The 14857-nt window shown below is 51.7% G+C and overlaps 4 protein-coding genes across 4 annotated transcripts; 3 read left to right on the top strand and 1 right to left on the bottom strand.

Moving 5' to 3' along the window:
* Positions 1-458: 458 nt before the first annotated feature.
* CORC01_06716 (uncharacterized protein) lies at positions 459-1766 on the top strand (the record flags this gene model as incomplete). The annotated part of the gene is made up of 1 exon (XM_022618355.1): positions 459-1766. The coding sequence occupies one exon, from the start codon at positions 459-461 to the stop codon at positions 1764-1766; it is 1308 nt and encodes a 435-aa protein (XP_022475199.1).
* Positions 1767-3424: 1658 nt separating this feature from the next.
* On the bottom strand, positions 3425-5460 carry CORC01_06715 (adenosine/AMP deaminase; the record flags this gene model as incomplete). Its single annotated transcript, XM_022618354.1, has 3 exons — positions 3425-3641; positions 3706-4096; positions 4146-5460. 3 exons carry the CDS (start codon positions 5458-5460, stop codon positions 3425-3427), a joined length of 1923 nt encoding a protein of 640 aa, XP_022475198.1.
* A 3535-nt stretch (positions 5461-8995) lies between these two features.
* Positions 8996-10138, top strand: CORC01_06714 (uncharacterized protein; the record flags this gene model as incomplete). Its single annotated transcript, XM_022618353.1, has 1 exon — positions 8996-10138. The coding sequence occupies one exon, from the start codon at positions 8996-8998 to the stop codon at positions 10136-10138; it is 1143 nt and encodes a 380-aa protein (XP_022475197.1).
* A 561-nt stretch (positions 10139-10699) lies between these two features.
* CORC01_06713 (glucose oxidase) lies at positions 10700-14522 on the top strand (the record flags this gene model as incomplete). The annotated part of the gene is made up of 5 exons (XM_022618352.1): positions 10700-10763; positions 13771-13966; positions 14023-14155; positions 14372-14425; positions 14490-14522. 5 exons carry the CDS (start codon positions 10700-10702, stop codon positions 14520-14522), a joined length of 480 nt encoding a protein of 159 aa, XP_022475196.1.
* Positions 14523-14857: the final 335 nt, after the last annotated feature.

Raw genomic sequence — 14857 nt, 5'->3', positions numbered from 1 at the left:
TACGGTGCACCATAAGACGGATTTCCCAGGAACAGGATGGCGCTTGGTCGCTAGTCGAAGGGTAGGCGCCCAGCTCTGCGAAAGTCAACAAACGGGAAGTCGCTGGTCGGGCAATGAGCTGGCAACCCCTGTCGCATGTATGCATTTACTAAGGTACGAGGCGTGGCATCGGGTTGTCTTTGATGGCTTAGATGCATAAACAGCTTTATTGAAAAATCTTCCGATAAGATAAGAATTGGTCGCAAAGAGGAAGAAAAAAAAGTCGCGAGCAGGGATCCTGGCACTAAAATTTTGGAGCCACCGACCCGCCGGTGCTGCGATCCCACAGAAATTTTCCCAGGTGAAGAACCAAGGCGACTTTGTCTTCACCGAGGAATTTGCTATCCCCCTGCTCTTGCCAACTTGCTTCATTTCTTGCCATTGCGACGGTCAAAGGCCCACCTTCTGGCCCAATACACATGTCTGAACCTCCATCTTGGTTATTCTCGAACAACTTCACAAAGGCCAACAACCCGAGCACGTCTAAGGCTTCCGCGACAATTCAAACAGACAAGATGGCCAAGGTCAAGAAGGAAAAGAAGTCCGAGAAGCAGGTCAAGGCCGAGCCCGCCTCTACCAAGCAGGCTCCCCCCGCCCAATTGATGGACCTCGTCGACTCCTTCCTCTCCGAGAACGCCTTCACTTCCGCCCACGAGGCCTTCCAGAAGCAGCGCGCTAAGAGCGGCTGGAAGCCCTCCGAGAAGGAAGCGGCAAAACCCGACCTCGTCACCGTATTCCAGACCTGGCAGACTTCTTCCAACGGCCCGGCCAGCAGCTCTAGCGATAGCAGCTCTAGCGATAGCAAAAGCGAGGACGTGGACATGGCCGATGCGGCTGCCGCCGATAGTGATAGCGATAGCGACAGCAGCTCGACCTCCAGCTCCAGCTCTAGCTCTGACTCCGACTCTGATTCCAGCAGCGACAGCGAGAGCGAAGACGAGAAGCCCAAGCCCAAGCAGGGCCTGAAGCGCAAGGCGCCTGAGTCGGACAGCAGCAGCAGTGATAGCAGCAGCAGCAGCGACAGCGATTCTTCTTCTGACGACTCCAGCTCTGAAGACGAGGCCCCCAAGGCCAAGAAGCAAAGAGTCAAGAAGGAGGACAACAGCTCCTCATCCGACTCCTCGTCCGACTCCAGCTCGGACAGTTCCAGCGAATCTGACTCCTCTGATTCCTCTGACTCAGACTCTTCCGACAGCGACTCCGACACTGACGGTTCCGAGGCCGCAAAGGTCCCTCTTCCCGAATCCGGCTCCGACTCCGATTCCGACTCCTCCTCTTCTTCGTCCGATTCGGATTCCGACTCAGATGAAGACACCAAGAAGAAGGTGAAGAAGCAGAAGGCATCGGCCGACAGCGCCTCCAACTCCTCCGCAACCCTCGAGAAGACGTCCCCTGAGCTCAAGCCCGAGACCGCCACGGCCGCCGACCCGCCTCTGCCCCCCGATCCCATGAGCTACCGCGCCAACAACCGCGGCGGCAAGAACGCAAACGGAAAGGAGAAGAAGGTGCCCAACAAGCCCTTCTCCCGCATTCCTGACGTTGTCCACGTCGACCCCAGATTCGCGAGCAACGAGTACGTGCCCAACGACTACTCGCAGCGCGCCCACGAGGACCTGATCGTCACCAAGGGCAAGGGCTTCACCAAGGAGAAGAACAAGAAGAAGCGCGGCAGCTACCGCGGCGGCTTGATTGACATCACCAGCAAGAAGGGCATCAAGTTTGACTGAGGTCGCTACAGCCCGTTTCTTGATGTGTACCCACCTGTTCGGTTCTTGGAGTTTTGGAATCCCGAAAAAATTGCAACTCCCGTGTCCTGGTTTTGGTGAAGACAAAAAAAAAGGGGGAGGCAGGGACCCGGTTCAACTTTGGCATTGCGTTTCTTAGCCTAAGCATTACGGTTCTTTTCTTTTTTTTTTTTTTTTTTTAGAAGAGGGGAAAGAAGATAATGTGCTTCGTATGCGGCATATTCACTAGACTCGGTATCAGCTCCCGTGCAACGTTGCCGTGTAGATAGAAATGAAACGTTTTCACATCTTCAACGTCCTCTTATGAGTCTTCTCCTCCGTAACCCCCCTCGGGATTAAACCGCTTCTGCAAGCAATCGGGGGGTGTAATGAGTGATGGAGGTCCTGGAAGAACCCAGTCAAAGGCACCCCCGGCTACTTCAATGTGATGTACACCTTTAGGTACCTTTATCGTATAAACAGACCTTGTTTAACAATGTCGGACCGGCAAAGTTCACCCTCCGAGATCAGGCTGAGATGGGTGACACAGAGTGCCAAGGCTACAGCCTGATCGATACTAGCAATCGGCCGCCATCAATTCTCTCAACGTCGAGGCATAGGCTATCGGGGATCTTCTCAACATTGGCACGGAGCCTTAAAATCTCCCCAAGCGTCCCCATGCTGGCAATTGAACTCTAAGACAGGCTGTTCGTTGTCGGGATAAGGAATAGAAAAGGGGTGCGACACGGGAGAGAGACGGGAGGAACGAATGGGGGGTGGGACGGTCGAGAGTGAGAAACAGGGGGACGTACTCACGATAGCTGGGAAGACCGGGCAGAGCTTTCGCGAAGGAAGAGGTCCCGGGGACGTTGGGTGGGCTGCGCGGGGGGTACAATTCGTAGCCAGGCAGGCTCTGTAGATCGTTCGATTAGAGTGGGAGGGGGAGGGGAAGGGAGAGGGGGGTTGGCCCACCGCTAACTAGTAACCTTAAAAGCCTAATTCTGATGGATAAATTCACCTACCACAGTACAGCTTCCAAGTAGGGCAGAATCAGGGTTGAGATTGGTGACAAGAATGAGGGCTCGGCCGAGACGCTCTTTCTTGAAGTGAGGGAACGTAAGAGTCCTGTTGTATACATGCCTACTTCTACGTGGAGTGAAAGGCATTGTTGTGTGGCAAAACAGAAAGAGGAACGGCCCGTTGTCGCAGCTGACGCCAAGACGAGTTTGTTCCCGCCCGCGATGCGGCCCCCAAACTTTGATATTCGCTTTGCGCAATACAAAGTCCCCTTTTGGCTGCGACCAAAGGCACACATGATACAACGGGTCGCCATGATTTGAGCTTTATTTGCGTTGGCCCGTTTCTGGTTACTACCTAAGGAGCTCGTTCTCATCAATCTCAGCAGTCTCGGCGGAGCATATTATGGGTTTGCTTCTTTCAACCCCTCCCTCTCGGACTGTCTGCGTCGTCGACTTCTCTACATTTCAGAGGAGAATTCCAGAGGTAGTTTTCATTTGCCAGTTTCGGCAGGCATAGTTTTGCTCTTTCGATGTTCATAAAGCCATTCATCGTTAAATCTTCTAAACTTCCCCGCCTCTGCCCCGTGGTATCTTCAAACAGACCTAGGAAAAGCCGGGCAAAGTGATGCTACAGCCGAACCTCTACTTCGAAGTTTCTCCATCCAAATCCTTAAACTCTGTCAGGATCCATTCCAAGAACTTTTTCCAGCGCTTCTCCCATTCCATCCGCACTGCCGCGAGTTCTTCTTTTGACATGCAAGAGTGCTCTAGACTCCACTCAATGAGCTGTCGCCAGCCGTGCAAGGTCATGTCTGTCTTACCCACCATCGCCTGGTAGAAATCGTGTGAAAGAGTTGATCTACGGGGGCTCTGATTAGCTTTTACTGTGTTGTGGCCTAGTCGAAAACGAGAGATAGACATACCTGAATATTGTTCCGTTATCTGAATTTAATGTGCAATGTACGTTGTTGGCAAGCAAATTGTACATTGAATGGCCTGTAATCCGGGGCGTGAGACCGAGCTCCTCGTTCGAGATTGGGCACACCTCGAGGCAGATGCCCCTCTTCTTCATGTGCTCCATAATGTAGGGATGCCTGGCCAGCGCAAAACCGTGGCCGATGCGCTTCGAGTTGAGCAAAAGCGCATCCACGAGGTTGCCGTCCGTCTCATTGCCAATGTCTGTCGTCTCTCCGCAGTGGAATAGGAATGGAATATCGACACTGGCTTCTTCGCATTTTTGCCTAAAGGCGAGGAACTCTGCGATGAAATCCCGCAGAGGGCGGCCCTTGGATTCTTCGCCGACCAGATCAAATCCTGTTCTGTCAATTGTCTGCTTCGAAGATGGCTGCACGTAATGACTTACCGGCAATCCACTTGGGCCATTTCTGCTTGAACTTGAGACATTCATCAAGTGCAAATGCCACCGTGTCATTGGAAAAGGACCGAGGTGTGCAATAGATGACCTTCAGCCCGCCAAAATAGTCTTTAGTCTCGCGCTGAAACTTTTCGCACTCTTCGATAATCATGTTCATGATACCGTCGTTGTCAATTTGCCGCGTTCCATCGTCAGTCCAGAGCTGGTTTGTCTTCATGAAGTTAGGCCGAATCTCGGCATACTGGATGTTGTCGCGGACAAAATCTTCAAGAATTCCCCGGGTGTATCTCCGGTAGGCGGTTTCATAATTGAAGAGCCCTTTCATCATGCGCGTCCGGCCGTTAAACTTTTCCCAAGCTCCCTGGACTGTTTGAAGCGCGTTGTGTGCTTCATCCTCATGGAAGACAAGTTTCCTTGTGAGCCATTCCTCGGGGTTTATACCTTTGTAATATTTCGGAAACGCTTTGAGAAACTCTGAGTATTTCATCATTTGTCGTTCCTTATAGTTGGTCTCGAAGAGGTTCCCCGGGTTTCCCTTTTCCTTCTCGGGCGGCAAGATGGAAAACTGGATTTCACACCGGTGAAGGGCCTCACCTTCTGTACCACTCGGCGCCAAGGACAGATCGCTATTGATGAACATGCGGTTCATAGTCTTTGCGATGCCGAGCAATACATTAGGCTGCAAGCAAGCGTTGAAATGAATATGAAGATGTGCCCCCTTTGGCATCTTGACCGCGACTCGAAGTAGGCTCGTCTCGTTGATCAAATCGACGTTGGACAGGAAATGGTCAGCAGGAAAGCGCGAATGCTTCTGACCACCCCACCCTTGCCTTGGCTCAGCCGCGCCATACACCTCGCGCTGGTCTTTTGCCTTGAGTTTTTGAATGATGTCGTTGGCCCTCTTCTCGTTGTGTGATGCCAGCATCTTTGCGCGGAAATCAAATGACAGTGTCTGCTCGCGATTCTTGATTTCTTGTCTTTGGCGAAAGTACTCATCAGGGCCATCTATTTTTGAAGCGGCGATAGTTGATCTCGTGTTCGGGCCGCTATGATCGAGTATAGTAGGTTTCCGGCGACTGCCATCGCCGGCCATCTTGATGACTTTATCGTGGGCTTCGATCATTTCTTGGGCCTTGTCCATGTCTTCTTGGTGCCTGAGGTGATGAGGGTCACGATGTTGATGCTTCCGTAGCCTTCTGGACGAGCGTCGTGCGATGGTATTCGTGTTGATGTTCCTTCTACCCTGACCATCCTTCTCGCCAGGTGCATCGTCCTTTTCAATGTTTGAGCACAAGCTGCCCATGAGACTGGAAACAGGGTTGAGCGAAGAGATTGTTCTCTCAAAGGCCTGACAATGCTTGGATGCTAGAAAAGTGGCTAGGCAGTGAGTGGATTGGCGGTACGGATACACAAGAGGCGTTCTTTGTCGGGAGGTTCTACCGCCGTGTATCTCGGATACACGATCGCAGGGAGATGGAGGTCAATTTAATTGAATTCGTAAAGCTTCTCGGCAGCTTTGACGGTCATCGTGAGCCCTTTCCAACCTCCTTTATCAAAAGTATTGAAAGTGGAAAATATCCTACCCTGAGTGAGATACGGATAGTGCGATGACAAGCAAGGTAGGAAGAGGGTACGTTTGCATGCGGTACCAACAAGCGCTCGGCTGTACCTTTAGCTTGGAGGTCTCATGCTTGGCCTCAGGTGAGCGCAGCTTCAATGTCAAGCAAGGCGTGAGAAAGGTAAAGTGACATGCAGCGGATTCCAGCTCAGCTAGAACCATTCAAAGATGAGCATGCGCTGCTACGCCTGGATCCTGTACCAGGCAGTGGCGGGCTAGCAACACTGCGACCCAAACAGGCGGCACAGACGGACGGAGGTAGGTGGGCTGGCACGCTGGGTGTGACTGTGAATCTAGTGTGCTGAGAGAACATGAATGAGGGGCAGGAGGGAGCTGCCTACCTTACAATGTAGGTACCTTCCCAGCCTTGATGAGAAGTCATTTCCTAATTAGGTTTAGCTTTAATCCAAGCCACATGCGCAGCCCTCTTCGGACTGGGCCAATGAACGAAACCTCTCACGGGCTGACACTGGGCTTTCTACCACAGTAGGGAAGCCACCTCCCGAACCGCCCTCTTCTTCACCTGACTTTCCAACTTCACTTGAGCTGTTGGAAAACGCTGTTGGAAAAGCAGGGAATTTCACTTTTCAGCCAATCTCTTTGATTCTATCTGCCAGCTCTGTTTGGCAGATGGGACTTTCCAAGCAGCTGTTTCATCTTTCAGGCCAGGTACAGACAGTCGTTGGAGCTCACGGGATTTTGCTTTGCCATGTCTCACGTGCCTCTCTTACCAGAACCGACAAAGCATTTGGCCGTTGCTGCCAACGAGCATTTCGGTAATGCTTTCCATTGTCCTTCGCCTCTTCCTGGTCCTTACTTTGCAAAATGAATCACCTTCGCGAAGTCCTCAAGCGATTATGGCGTGCCCAAAGCTTCCCCTTCCCCCTCCCCCTCCCCATCCACGCTACTGTTAGGTGCCTTACCACCCTTACCCAAGGTAGGTGGGTACTCAACCAGCTTCGTCCACTCTACAGTCAACAAGCCGCAATCATGATATCCCATCCATGAGGCTGTCACGCATCCACCTCACGCGACCCCCCTTCTAGAATTTCACAACACAGGGGCTCATTCTCACATGGCAGCCACACCGTTGGAGATCTGCAAACGCCCCGATACGGGACATGGTCCGCGCACGAGCCATTCCCACTGTTCCAGAGATTCGGAATCTTCAACTCCTGCCCAGCACCCCTGTTGGGGGGGTATGACAACGATTAATCCTCTTTTGATCGGGCCAACTATACTTCAAGGCAACAAGGCTGTATGGCGTTTCCTCGTTGGCTCCTGCTAGACCTTCACCCATCTGGCTTACCTACGAATACAGTATGACCAGATTTGGAGGCTCCGACCACAGTTACCTTACCTCGCCTTACTTCACCTTACCCGCCGCCTTTACCCCTGGTAGTGGCTTGACCACAAGCAAGCGCCTGCCCTCGATCGCTTCTCAAAGACTCCACTTCACGTTGGACATCCTATGCGGCCACCTGCCTTTTGATATATTTCCATTTACTACACTACAGCGCTCGGTTAATGGGAGATTCTGTGTCACACCGATATCAAGCTTACACTAATGCTAGTGGCAGAGTGAGACTGGTCTCGAGGACTCCCAAAATGGGTCAGCACCTAGCGATGCTTCACATCCAATTTTCTTGTGGCTTAGATCACGATCTTGTGTTTAGTTTTCAATGAGTCGTCAAGTGACGGCATATTCCACGCCTTGAAAACGAAGATTGGGAATGGGTTGACACAAAAGATGGAAAGCTCCCCTGCAACACTGCCACGCTCGATCGCAAACGCCCTTGGAATCCCACGATTGGCGTCTAATGAGCATGAGTAACGCCAAACTACTCAATCCTGTAACTTTCTTCTGATTTGTCCACAGAAGTCTCTGTACTGTTCATCTTCATCAGTTTGCCGTCTTCTAGCCCAGCCTTCAACGCAGTGTCGTAGCAGCTACCCAAAGTCCCAAACTGCGCCGCCATACATCGGAAAAGGTGTGAGAAAAAAGGTCGGGCTGCGGCTGTTGGGTTAATCTCCAACGAAGAGGCTTGGCAGAACGACCTCAAGGGGAAGGTCATCAAGCGAAGTGTAATTGACGCCACTGCTTTGCTTGGACGCAGACAATTTCTCCTGATGTTCACAGACCTGCTCCTTTTGAACGATGCTAGACGCAGATTGCCGGCTCACGATAGCTTTGACTGAGCTGCGTAACCAATATCCTGTCAACTTTACTGCTTCCCTGCGTACAATACGACGTGTGAAGCTGTTCATATACGGAAATCCCGAGTGGAGTCAAATCATTCACAGTGGACACTGGAGCTTCATATCTTTCGATTAATAGGGAAGTCCGGGAATTCCGCCTAGGCGCAAATGAAATGCCTTTGAGACCCATTCTCGAGTGGAACACGACTCCTTCTCTTCTTCGGAAAACGGAGTACATATATACGCTAACCTATATGCTACCTCCGTTATAGTGTCTAGTTCCATTCGGCCTCTCCTTCGACGCCTCTATTTGTCGATATTATCTTCAGCTCGTCTTTGCCCATCGATTGACAAGGAAGTCCGGGAATTCCGCCTAGGCGCAAATGAATGCCTTTGAGACCCATTCTCGAGTGGAACACGACTCCTTCTTTTTCTCCGGAAAACGGAGTACATATGTACGCTAACTTATATGCCACCTCCGTCATAGTGTCTAGTTCTATTCGGCCTCTCCTTCGACGCCTCTATTTGTCGATACTATCTTCAGCTCATCTTCGCCCTGGTTTGTGTCATGCATGCAAGATACCTGCGATCCCCGGCGTTTGTTTCTTCCAATGGGATGAAAAGTGGACCGGATGGGTACGAGATGGAGCCGGTCTAGATCGAAGAAGAAGGCCGTTCCATATTAACACCAGAAGAAACAAGTCATTCGGTGAACAAGCGGAGTATGCAGCTGGTCCCGGAAGCTCGGTGTTCCTGTTCAGATCAGGAACAGGCGACAGCGGCAAGGGTTAGACTGGATGAAAATGCCGCGATGGTGTCTGGGTAAGGGGGCAACGTCTCGGCACTGAGCGAGGATGATCATGCCCAGCCGTAACGCTGCTTCGTATGTACTATAAATTCCGAGTGTTTCCCCTGATATATTCTGGTTTCTCACTCGCTCGACCATCCTGCTTGCGTAACATTCTGAGCTCGTCTTTAAATAAGCTTGAAAACCAAAGTTCAAGTTCAACAACTCGTCAACATGAGATTCTCAACGCTCGCAGCCGGCCTCCCCCTCGTGGTGGCGGCTCCTCAGGGTCACTCCTTCAAGCAGACCAACAGCGCCTGCAAGGGCCTCGTCCTCGACCAAGCTCCTGAGACCTCGCAGCCCTACGTCCTCCGCAAGGGCTCCGGCCGCGCCGTCCTCGTTGGCGATCAAGTCTACCGCTTCTCCGTCACGGGCAACTCCTCGGCCGGCGCCTTCACCCTGATGCAGACCAACGCCCCAGACTCGTCCGCCCTGGGCGTACTCCCCCATATCCACAAGACCCACTACGAGAACTTCTACTGCACAAAGGGCCAGATCCAGCTCTGGGCTAAGACCAACAGCTCCGGCGAGCAGGCCCGCGTCCTCACCCCCGGAGACTACGGCGCCGTGCCCCGCAACACGATCCACACCTTCCAGATGAACGACCCCGACACCCAGCTCACGGGTGTCATCCAGCCCGGCGGCTTCGAGGAGCTTTTCGTCGCCATCGCCAATACTGACTTCGTCTCCCCCATCGGCTCCGAGTTCGTACCCGCCGCCTCTAACGGCTCCTCCGGCTCCGACCCGGCCCAAATCTCCGCCCTCGAAGCCTTTGACGTCTACGCCCATCTCGACTTCAACCCTCGCCGCGATCTCATTAACGGCAGCGCTGGAGGCCCAAATACCTGGCACACCGCCGCCAACACCCTCGCGCCCGACGTCGTCACCCCCAACTTTATCGCCAAGAACCGCGGGCCAAAGTACCTTAACGCCGACGGCGGCGTCTACCACCTCATCGCCCCCTTGGCAACAGCTAAGCAGACGGGTAATAACTTCACTATGGGCACCGTCACCCTGAGCCCCTTGCTGTCCAACCAGACCGCTACCAAGGCGAACTTCGACCAGCCCCTCGCCTTCCAGCTCGAGGAGGGCGCCCTCGAGGTCGCCGTCGAAGGGTACGACGCCGTGACGCTGATCCAAGGCGACGTCATCTTCGTCCCCGCCAGTACCGCCTTCACCTATGCCGCCTCCGCCGCCTTTACAAAGTTCCTGTACGTTAGCGGCGGCGGCGACGGCTTCGACTACCAGCTCCTCCAGCGCGCCGTGCCTTGGGAGTATACCACGTACCCCATCAACGCCGGCTTCACCGTGCAGTAAACAGAGGTGGTGGTGGTGGTAATGTTACTTTAGGGCACGGGCTAGCTTGGTTTCGGGACCTATGCAGTCATGTTCAAAAGTTGTACATCTTTCAAAATGTTGTACATGTTCCCTCAGCAAATTTTCTACCTACAATGTAATTTGTTCTCCTGCTTGTTATACCCCCGGGATGAGCAGCCCACAAGCCGCATGAGGCCGACGGTATAAATTCCCGAGGTACCCTATGCATTTTTTAGATAGCACCATTAGTATTATTTCGAAAATTCAATACGAGGCCGCTTTAGTGGCGGTGCTCCCATTGTATCGATCAGATATCCCGTGGACTGGCTGCTTATGAATCCAACGGCACTGCCTCTTGGGTTGAGTAGGAACGTACAATCCGCAGTTTCAAAATGCCGAAAGCTTTATATGTGAAATGTATCCAGCGTAAAGCTTTGAGATGCCTCGTATCACAAGTCGCCCGCAAATACCTTACTAGACCTAGTCACAGTCAAGGTCGACGAGGCAGTGATTCCCACTGGGCTGACTTTGCTCTCGTGTGAGAGTTCAGGGGTTACCGTCATGGCAAGCGTCCCCGTGAAGTTTACCACCGAGGTCAACTCCATCGCGGCGGAATCTGCCAAAAGTTCGTAACCAAATCACTGAACCCCGTGAAAGTAGCATAATCTGTGACATGTGATGTCTGGGGCATCGAGAAAGGCAGACTGGGTTCTACTTCCGTCCGCCAGCACACAAACATATGTTTATTTAATCTCAAACGGGCATATCATTCCTTGCAGGCTGGAAACAAAAGTTTCACAATCTCAAAGTATCCATACCAAGGATATGGTGACCTTCAAAATGGCAGTCCTTTCTTTGAAGGGGGGAGCGGCCTGTTGGAAAAGGGGCTTGGGGATGCACAGCCACTGGCCCATGGAGTTGACGATTCGACTAAGTCAGCTCCACTTAGGTCCAGGCAGAAGTAAGATCCAGTAGAATTAATGAGATGAGGAAATGCTTCAATTCAACGTCAGGATTTTATTACTTGATTACGGTGTAGTCGATTTTGCCCCCGGGTGATTCGAGGTGGACGTGTTCCACGACATCGAAAGGATGTCGTGGAGAGCCCGTGATAAACCTTCGTTTTTCTTCAACCCTCCCCTTTTCGAGAGCTGCACAGTGAATAGATATCCAACTTGATTTTTCTACTTTGCAACCCGAGATAGAGTTGCATTTTGGGCTGCCAGATAGCATCTTGAAGATATCGGCACATGACGCTGGAGTTGGAATTGGGACTTTTGTCAACTATTGATTACTTGCAACCCAGCTTAGCTGATGCGAAAGCTTTACAAATGGAAGAAATTCCTGCTGTTGTTCTTCATTCACATCTTGGGTCAATCATTTCTTTCACTAAGGTACCGGTGTATGGAGGGTCATAGGCTCATCATAATGTCCAGAGGAGGGCATGATAGGGGACCCCCCCCCCCCCCCTTCTTGAATCCTTCCTTTGCACTAGCATTCTTCTGAGTTAAATTATTTTCGGAAATGGTTTTGAAACTAATGCAAGCTCTCTGGAAGCCTCGTACTTGCGATGTTGAGAACTGGTCATATTCTCCATCGGGTAGGTGTCGTGCGTATTTACTCAGAAGGCGAGGGTGGGAGGAAGGCAATTGGCGTGAATATTTCCAAAATGTCTTTCATTTCTGGATCACTAACCACACGAATTTATATTTCTTTAATTCTTATCTAAATGAAGTTATGGTGGTGGTAGCAACACTTGTGGTGCTCTCTTGGCTGTTTGAGTGACGAACATTACAACAGGTGTGGTGCTCGGCCGACAATCGGCCGATATTTTCAGCGACTAGGCAAACATAACGGTTCGAAGATACTGGAACTGATATATGTGTCCTCTTCAACCTTAGTTCAATCAGGTAGGTGTTGCTTGAGTACATGTAGGCTTGTTTACAACCTGGCTTTACCGCGATATCAGTTACGGTTGGGTGACGGCACACGCCTGCATTATTTCGATAAGACTCTGTGAATTCCGAGGAAGATTACTATGATGGAGAAGTGAGCTTTTTTGCGAGGGAGACTAGGAGTAAGTGAGAACCTGGCCACAACCTCGAATCGACGACTGGTAGAACCGAGTAATCCCTCCGCCAGCGACAGCGGGAATGAGAACGGAACGCAGCCTCCAGAGCCAGACGTACAAAGAAGCCCGGGAGGGCTCCAGACACCCACATCGTTCCGTCAGCTTCCCCGCTCTGGAAAGACGAGAAAGCGTACCTATGGCGTGACCCGATGCGTCCCAGCGGCGCAGTTCTGCACGCGCCCTCGCATGCCACGCGCTGCTCATGTGTCCCATAGAGATTTCGAGCCTGATTTCAAATTGGGTGTGTCGAATTGCCCTCGCCTAGACCTTTCTACTCGGGGACGCCTCGATTTTACTCGAGAGTCTGGGCAGTCTCACGCATAATTGAAAGCTGCGGAATGTCATGCATGATAGGCATGCTATCGGCCGAGAATGATATCAAGATGAAGGGTAACGACTTCGATAAGGCTAGCTGCAGTTGCAAACAACTAATGTTGCTTGAGCCATGATCAGTTTGTCCTGACCACGGTGGAGGTCCACCAGAGAGCTTTGTGGATACGGTAAAGAGCTGGGCAAGATTCGGTCGTCTTGTTTTTCCATTGATTGAATGAGTAGGGAACTCCATTTTTGGATTTGTAGACAATTTGTGTGACGCTCGCTTGGACTGTCTCGGGAACGATGTGAAGTAGTAGACAAGAGAGCCAAGACTGCGTAAGTAACGCTCTCGATGATGGGCTGCAGGAGATGATTCGCTACGACATTGGCGCCCAAAAAGTAAAATTGCAACATTTGGTAATCACAATGTCTATGCGAATCCGTATGGTAGATGACGTAAAGGGCAGCGGAAGTCATGATGGTCGCCAAGCTTATCTCACATAGGTCTCGCTCTGCATACAAGGGCTTGAGTAAAACAACATGAATAGAGGAGTTTTATGCTATATAGCGACACATGATTACTTTCGTGATTCTTCACAGGTCTTGATACTTGTCAAATCAGTGAAGCCGCCTAAAGTGAACATGATCTCAGGCCCGATGACTATTCTGAGCCTGTTGATGATGGGTATCTCGTGTGGTTTGTCGCACAGCATTCCCCAGTCCATCGCCCACACAAAAATACTTCCCAAAGCCTTAGGTGTGAAGGCCGAGTACGACTATATCGTCGTTAGAGGAGGCACTTCAGGCACTTCAGGCTTGAAAAGTGCTGATCGATTGAACAAGGGTGGCGAGCGTCCGTCCCTCAGGAAAAAGAAGTTAAACAGCGGTGGCGTAATAAGCTGATTCAGTTCTTCACAAGATATTGTGCTGGTTATGGAGCTTGGTCTTTTGGTTTCTTTACCATTCGCTCCAGAATGGACAATACTTCGACTGAGACAACTTCACATCGGTGAACACCCCCGACCCCTGAGCTGACCGAAGAGTTCGAGATCAAGTATGATGAGAGTTTCTGGGGCAATTCATCCGGCATTCATGCCTCGTTTCCATTTTTGTACTGGCCTATTCCGAGTATTCGCAGCTCCTTATCCGCCAGTATAATATGTCGCTATCTAACAAATTGCTACAGATACCGAAGTGGAGGCCTTTGGAGACATTGAAGGCGTCGACTTCCCCATCGACACAGGAGCCAGCGAGCCGGGCATCTTCTGGTACGCAACGTCCTTCGACCCAGCGACCGTGACGCAATCGATGGCCAGAAGATGCCACCGGGACGGTGTTGAAGCCGCTCGGGAGAAACTACGAGACCCTCACGGGGCCACAAGGTGCTCAAAGTGCTCTTCAAGGGTGGAGACCGCTGTGGAAGAGCACTAACACTCAGGGACCTGTTCTTTGCGGGATCCGTTGTCGACTGCCGTGCGCTGAGCAAACCGGCCGACGTGGCCGTGCAGGTCGAGTTCATACCCTTCACACGCAGGCACTTCCTCAAGACGGAGACGCTTGTGTTCCTTTGTGTACGAGGAGAGGGTTCCCGGCGTCAACGTCGCAAGCTTCGAGGCGCAGGGCGAGGCCGTCAGGATGATTAGCCCGACGACGTCTCACCCCCGTCGACACGCCGTCGACACGGCGGCCTTGATGCCGAGTGCGCTGGACCGGGGGTTATTGATGAGCGGTTGTTGGCGTACGGAGTCGGGGGGGTTGAGTATTGTCGATGCTACCTTAGTGTGCAGCCTGACTTGCCAGATACCTGTACGCAGCAGACGGGGTATGCCGTTGCCGAGAAGGTGAGTGTTTTGTGAAGATGTAGGAATTTTTAAGAGAAGATAATGTGTGCTAACGCTGGCTAAGGCTGCTGACTTGATCAAAGCACTCCGGGCGTGAGGTTCGTCAGCTCAGCAGGAACCGGAATGGTGGTTTGCTTGTCAGCAGAGCAGAACACAAGCGTAGGGATGGGAGGAGTTTGGGATTTCAAACATCAAGAGCATTTGCGATGTGCTGATGGAAGATTGAAGAGTGCTGGAACATGATTTGACTGAAATCAAGCACTTGAGGAACAAGCCAACAAGATGCTGCACCATGCGCAATCAGGTCTTGTTGTCTTTCCGCATCACCCCTTCACATCAAGGGCACTGGCACAAAGTATTGGGAGTAGCAAACATTTGATCTCTACTTGATACAACTCAAGGACTCCATCCAAAATACTGGCTAGTAAAAAG

This window comes from Colletotrichum orchidophilum, assembly GCF_001831195.1.
Source record: "Colletotrichum orchidophilum strain IMI 309357 chromosome Unknown Scaffold_51.1, whole genome shotgun sequence".
In the NCBI taxonomy this organism is placed as follows: Eukaryota; Fungi; Ascomycota; class Sordariomycetes; order Glomerellales; family Glomerellaceae; genus Colletotrichum; species Colletotrichum orchidophilum.
The sequence above is the reverse complement of the archived record's forward strand: the minus strand, read 5'-3'. Positions and strand labels throughout refer to the sequence as shown.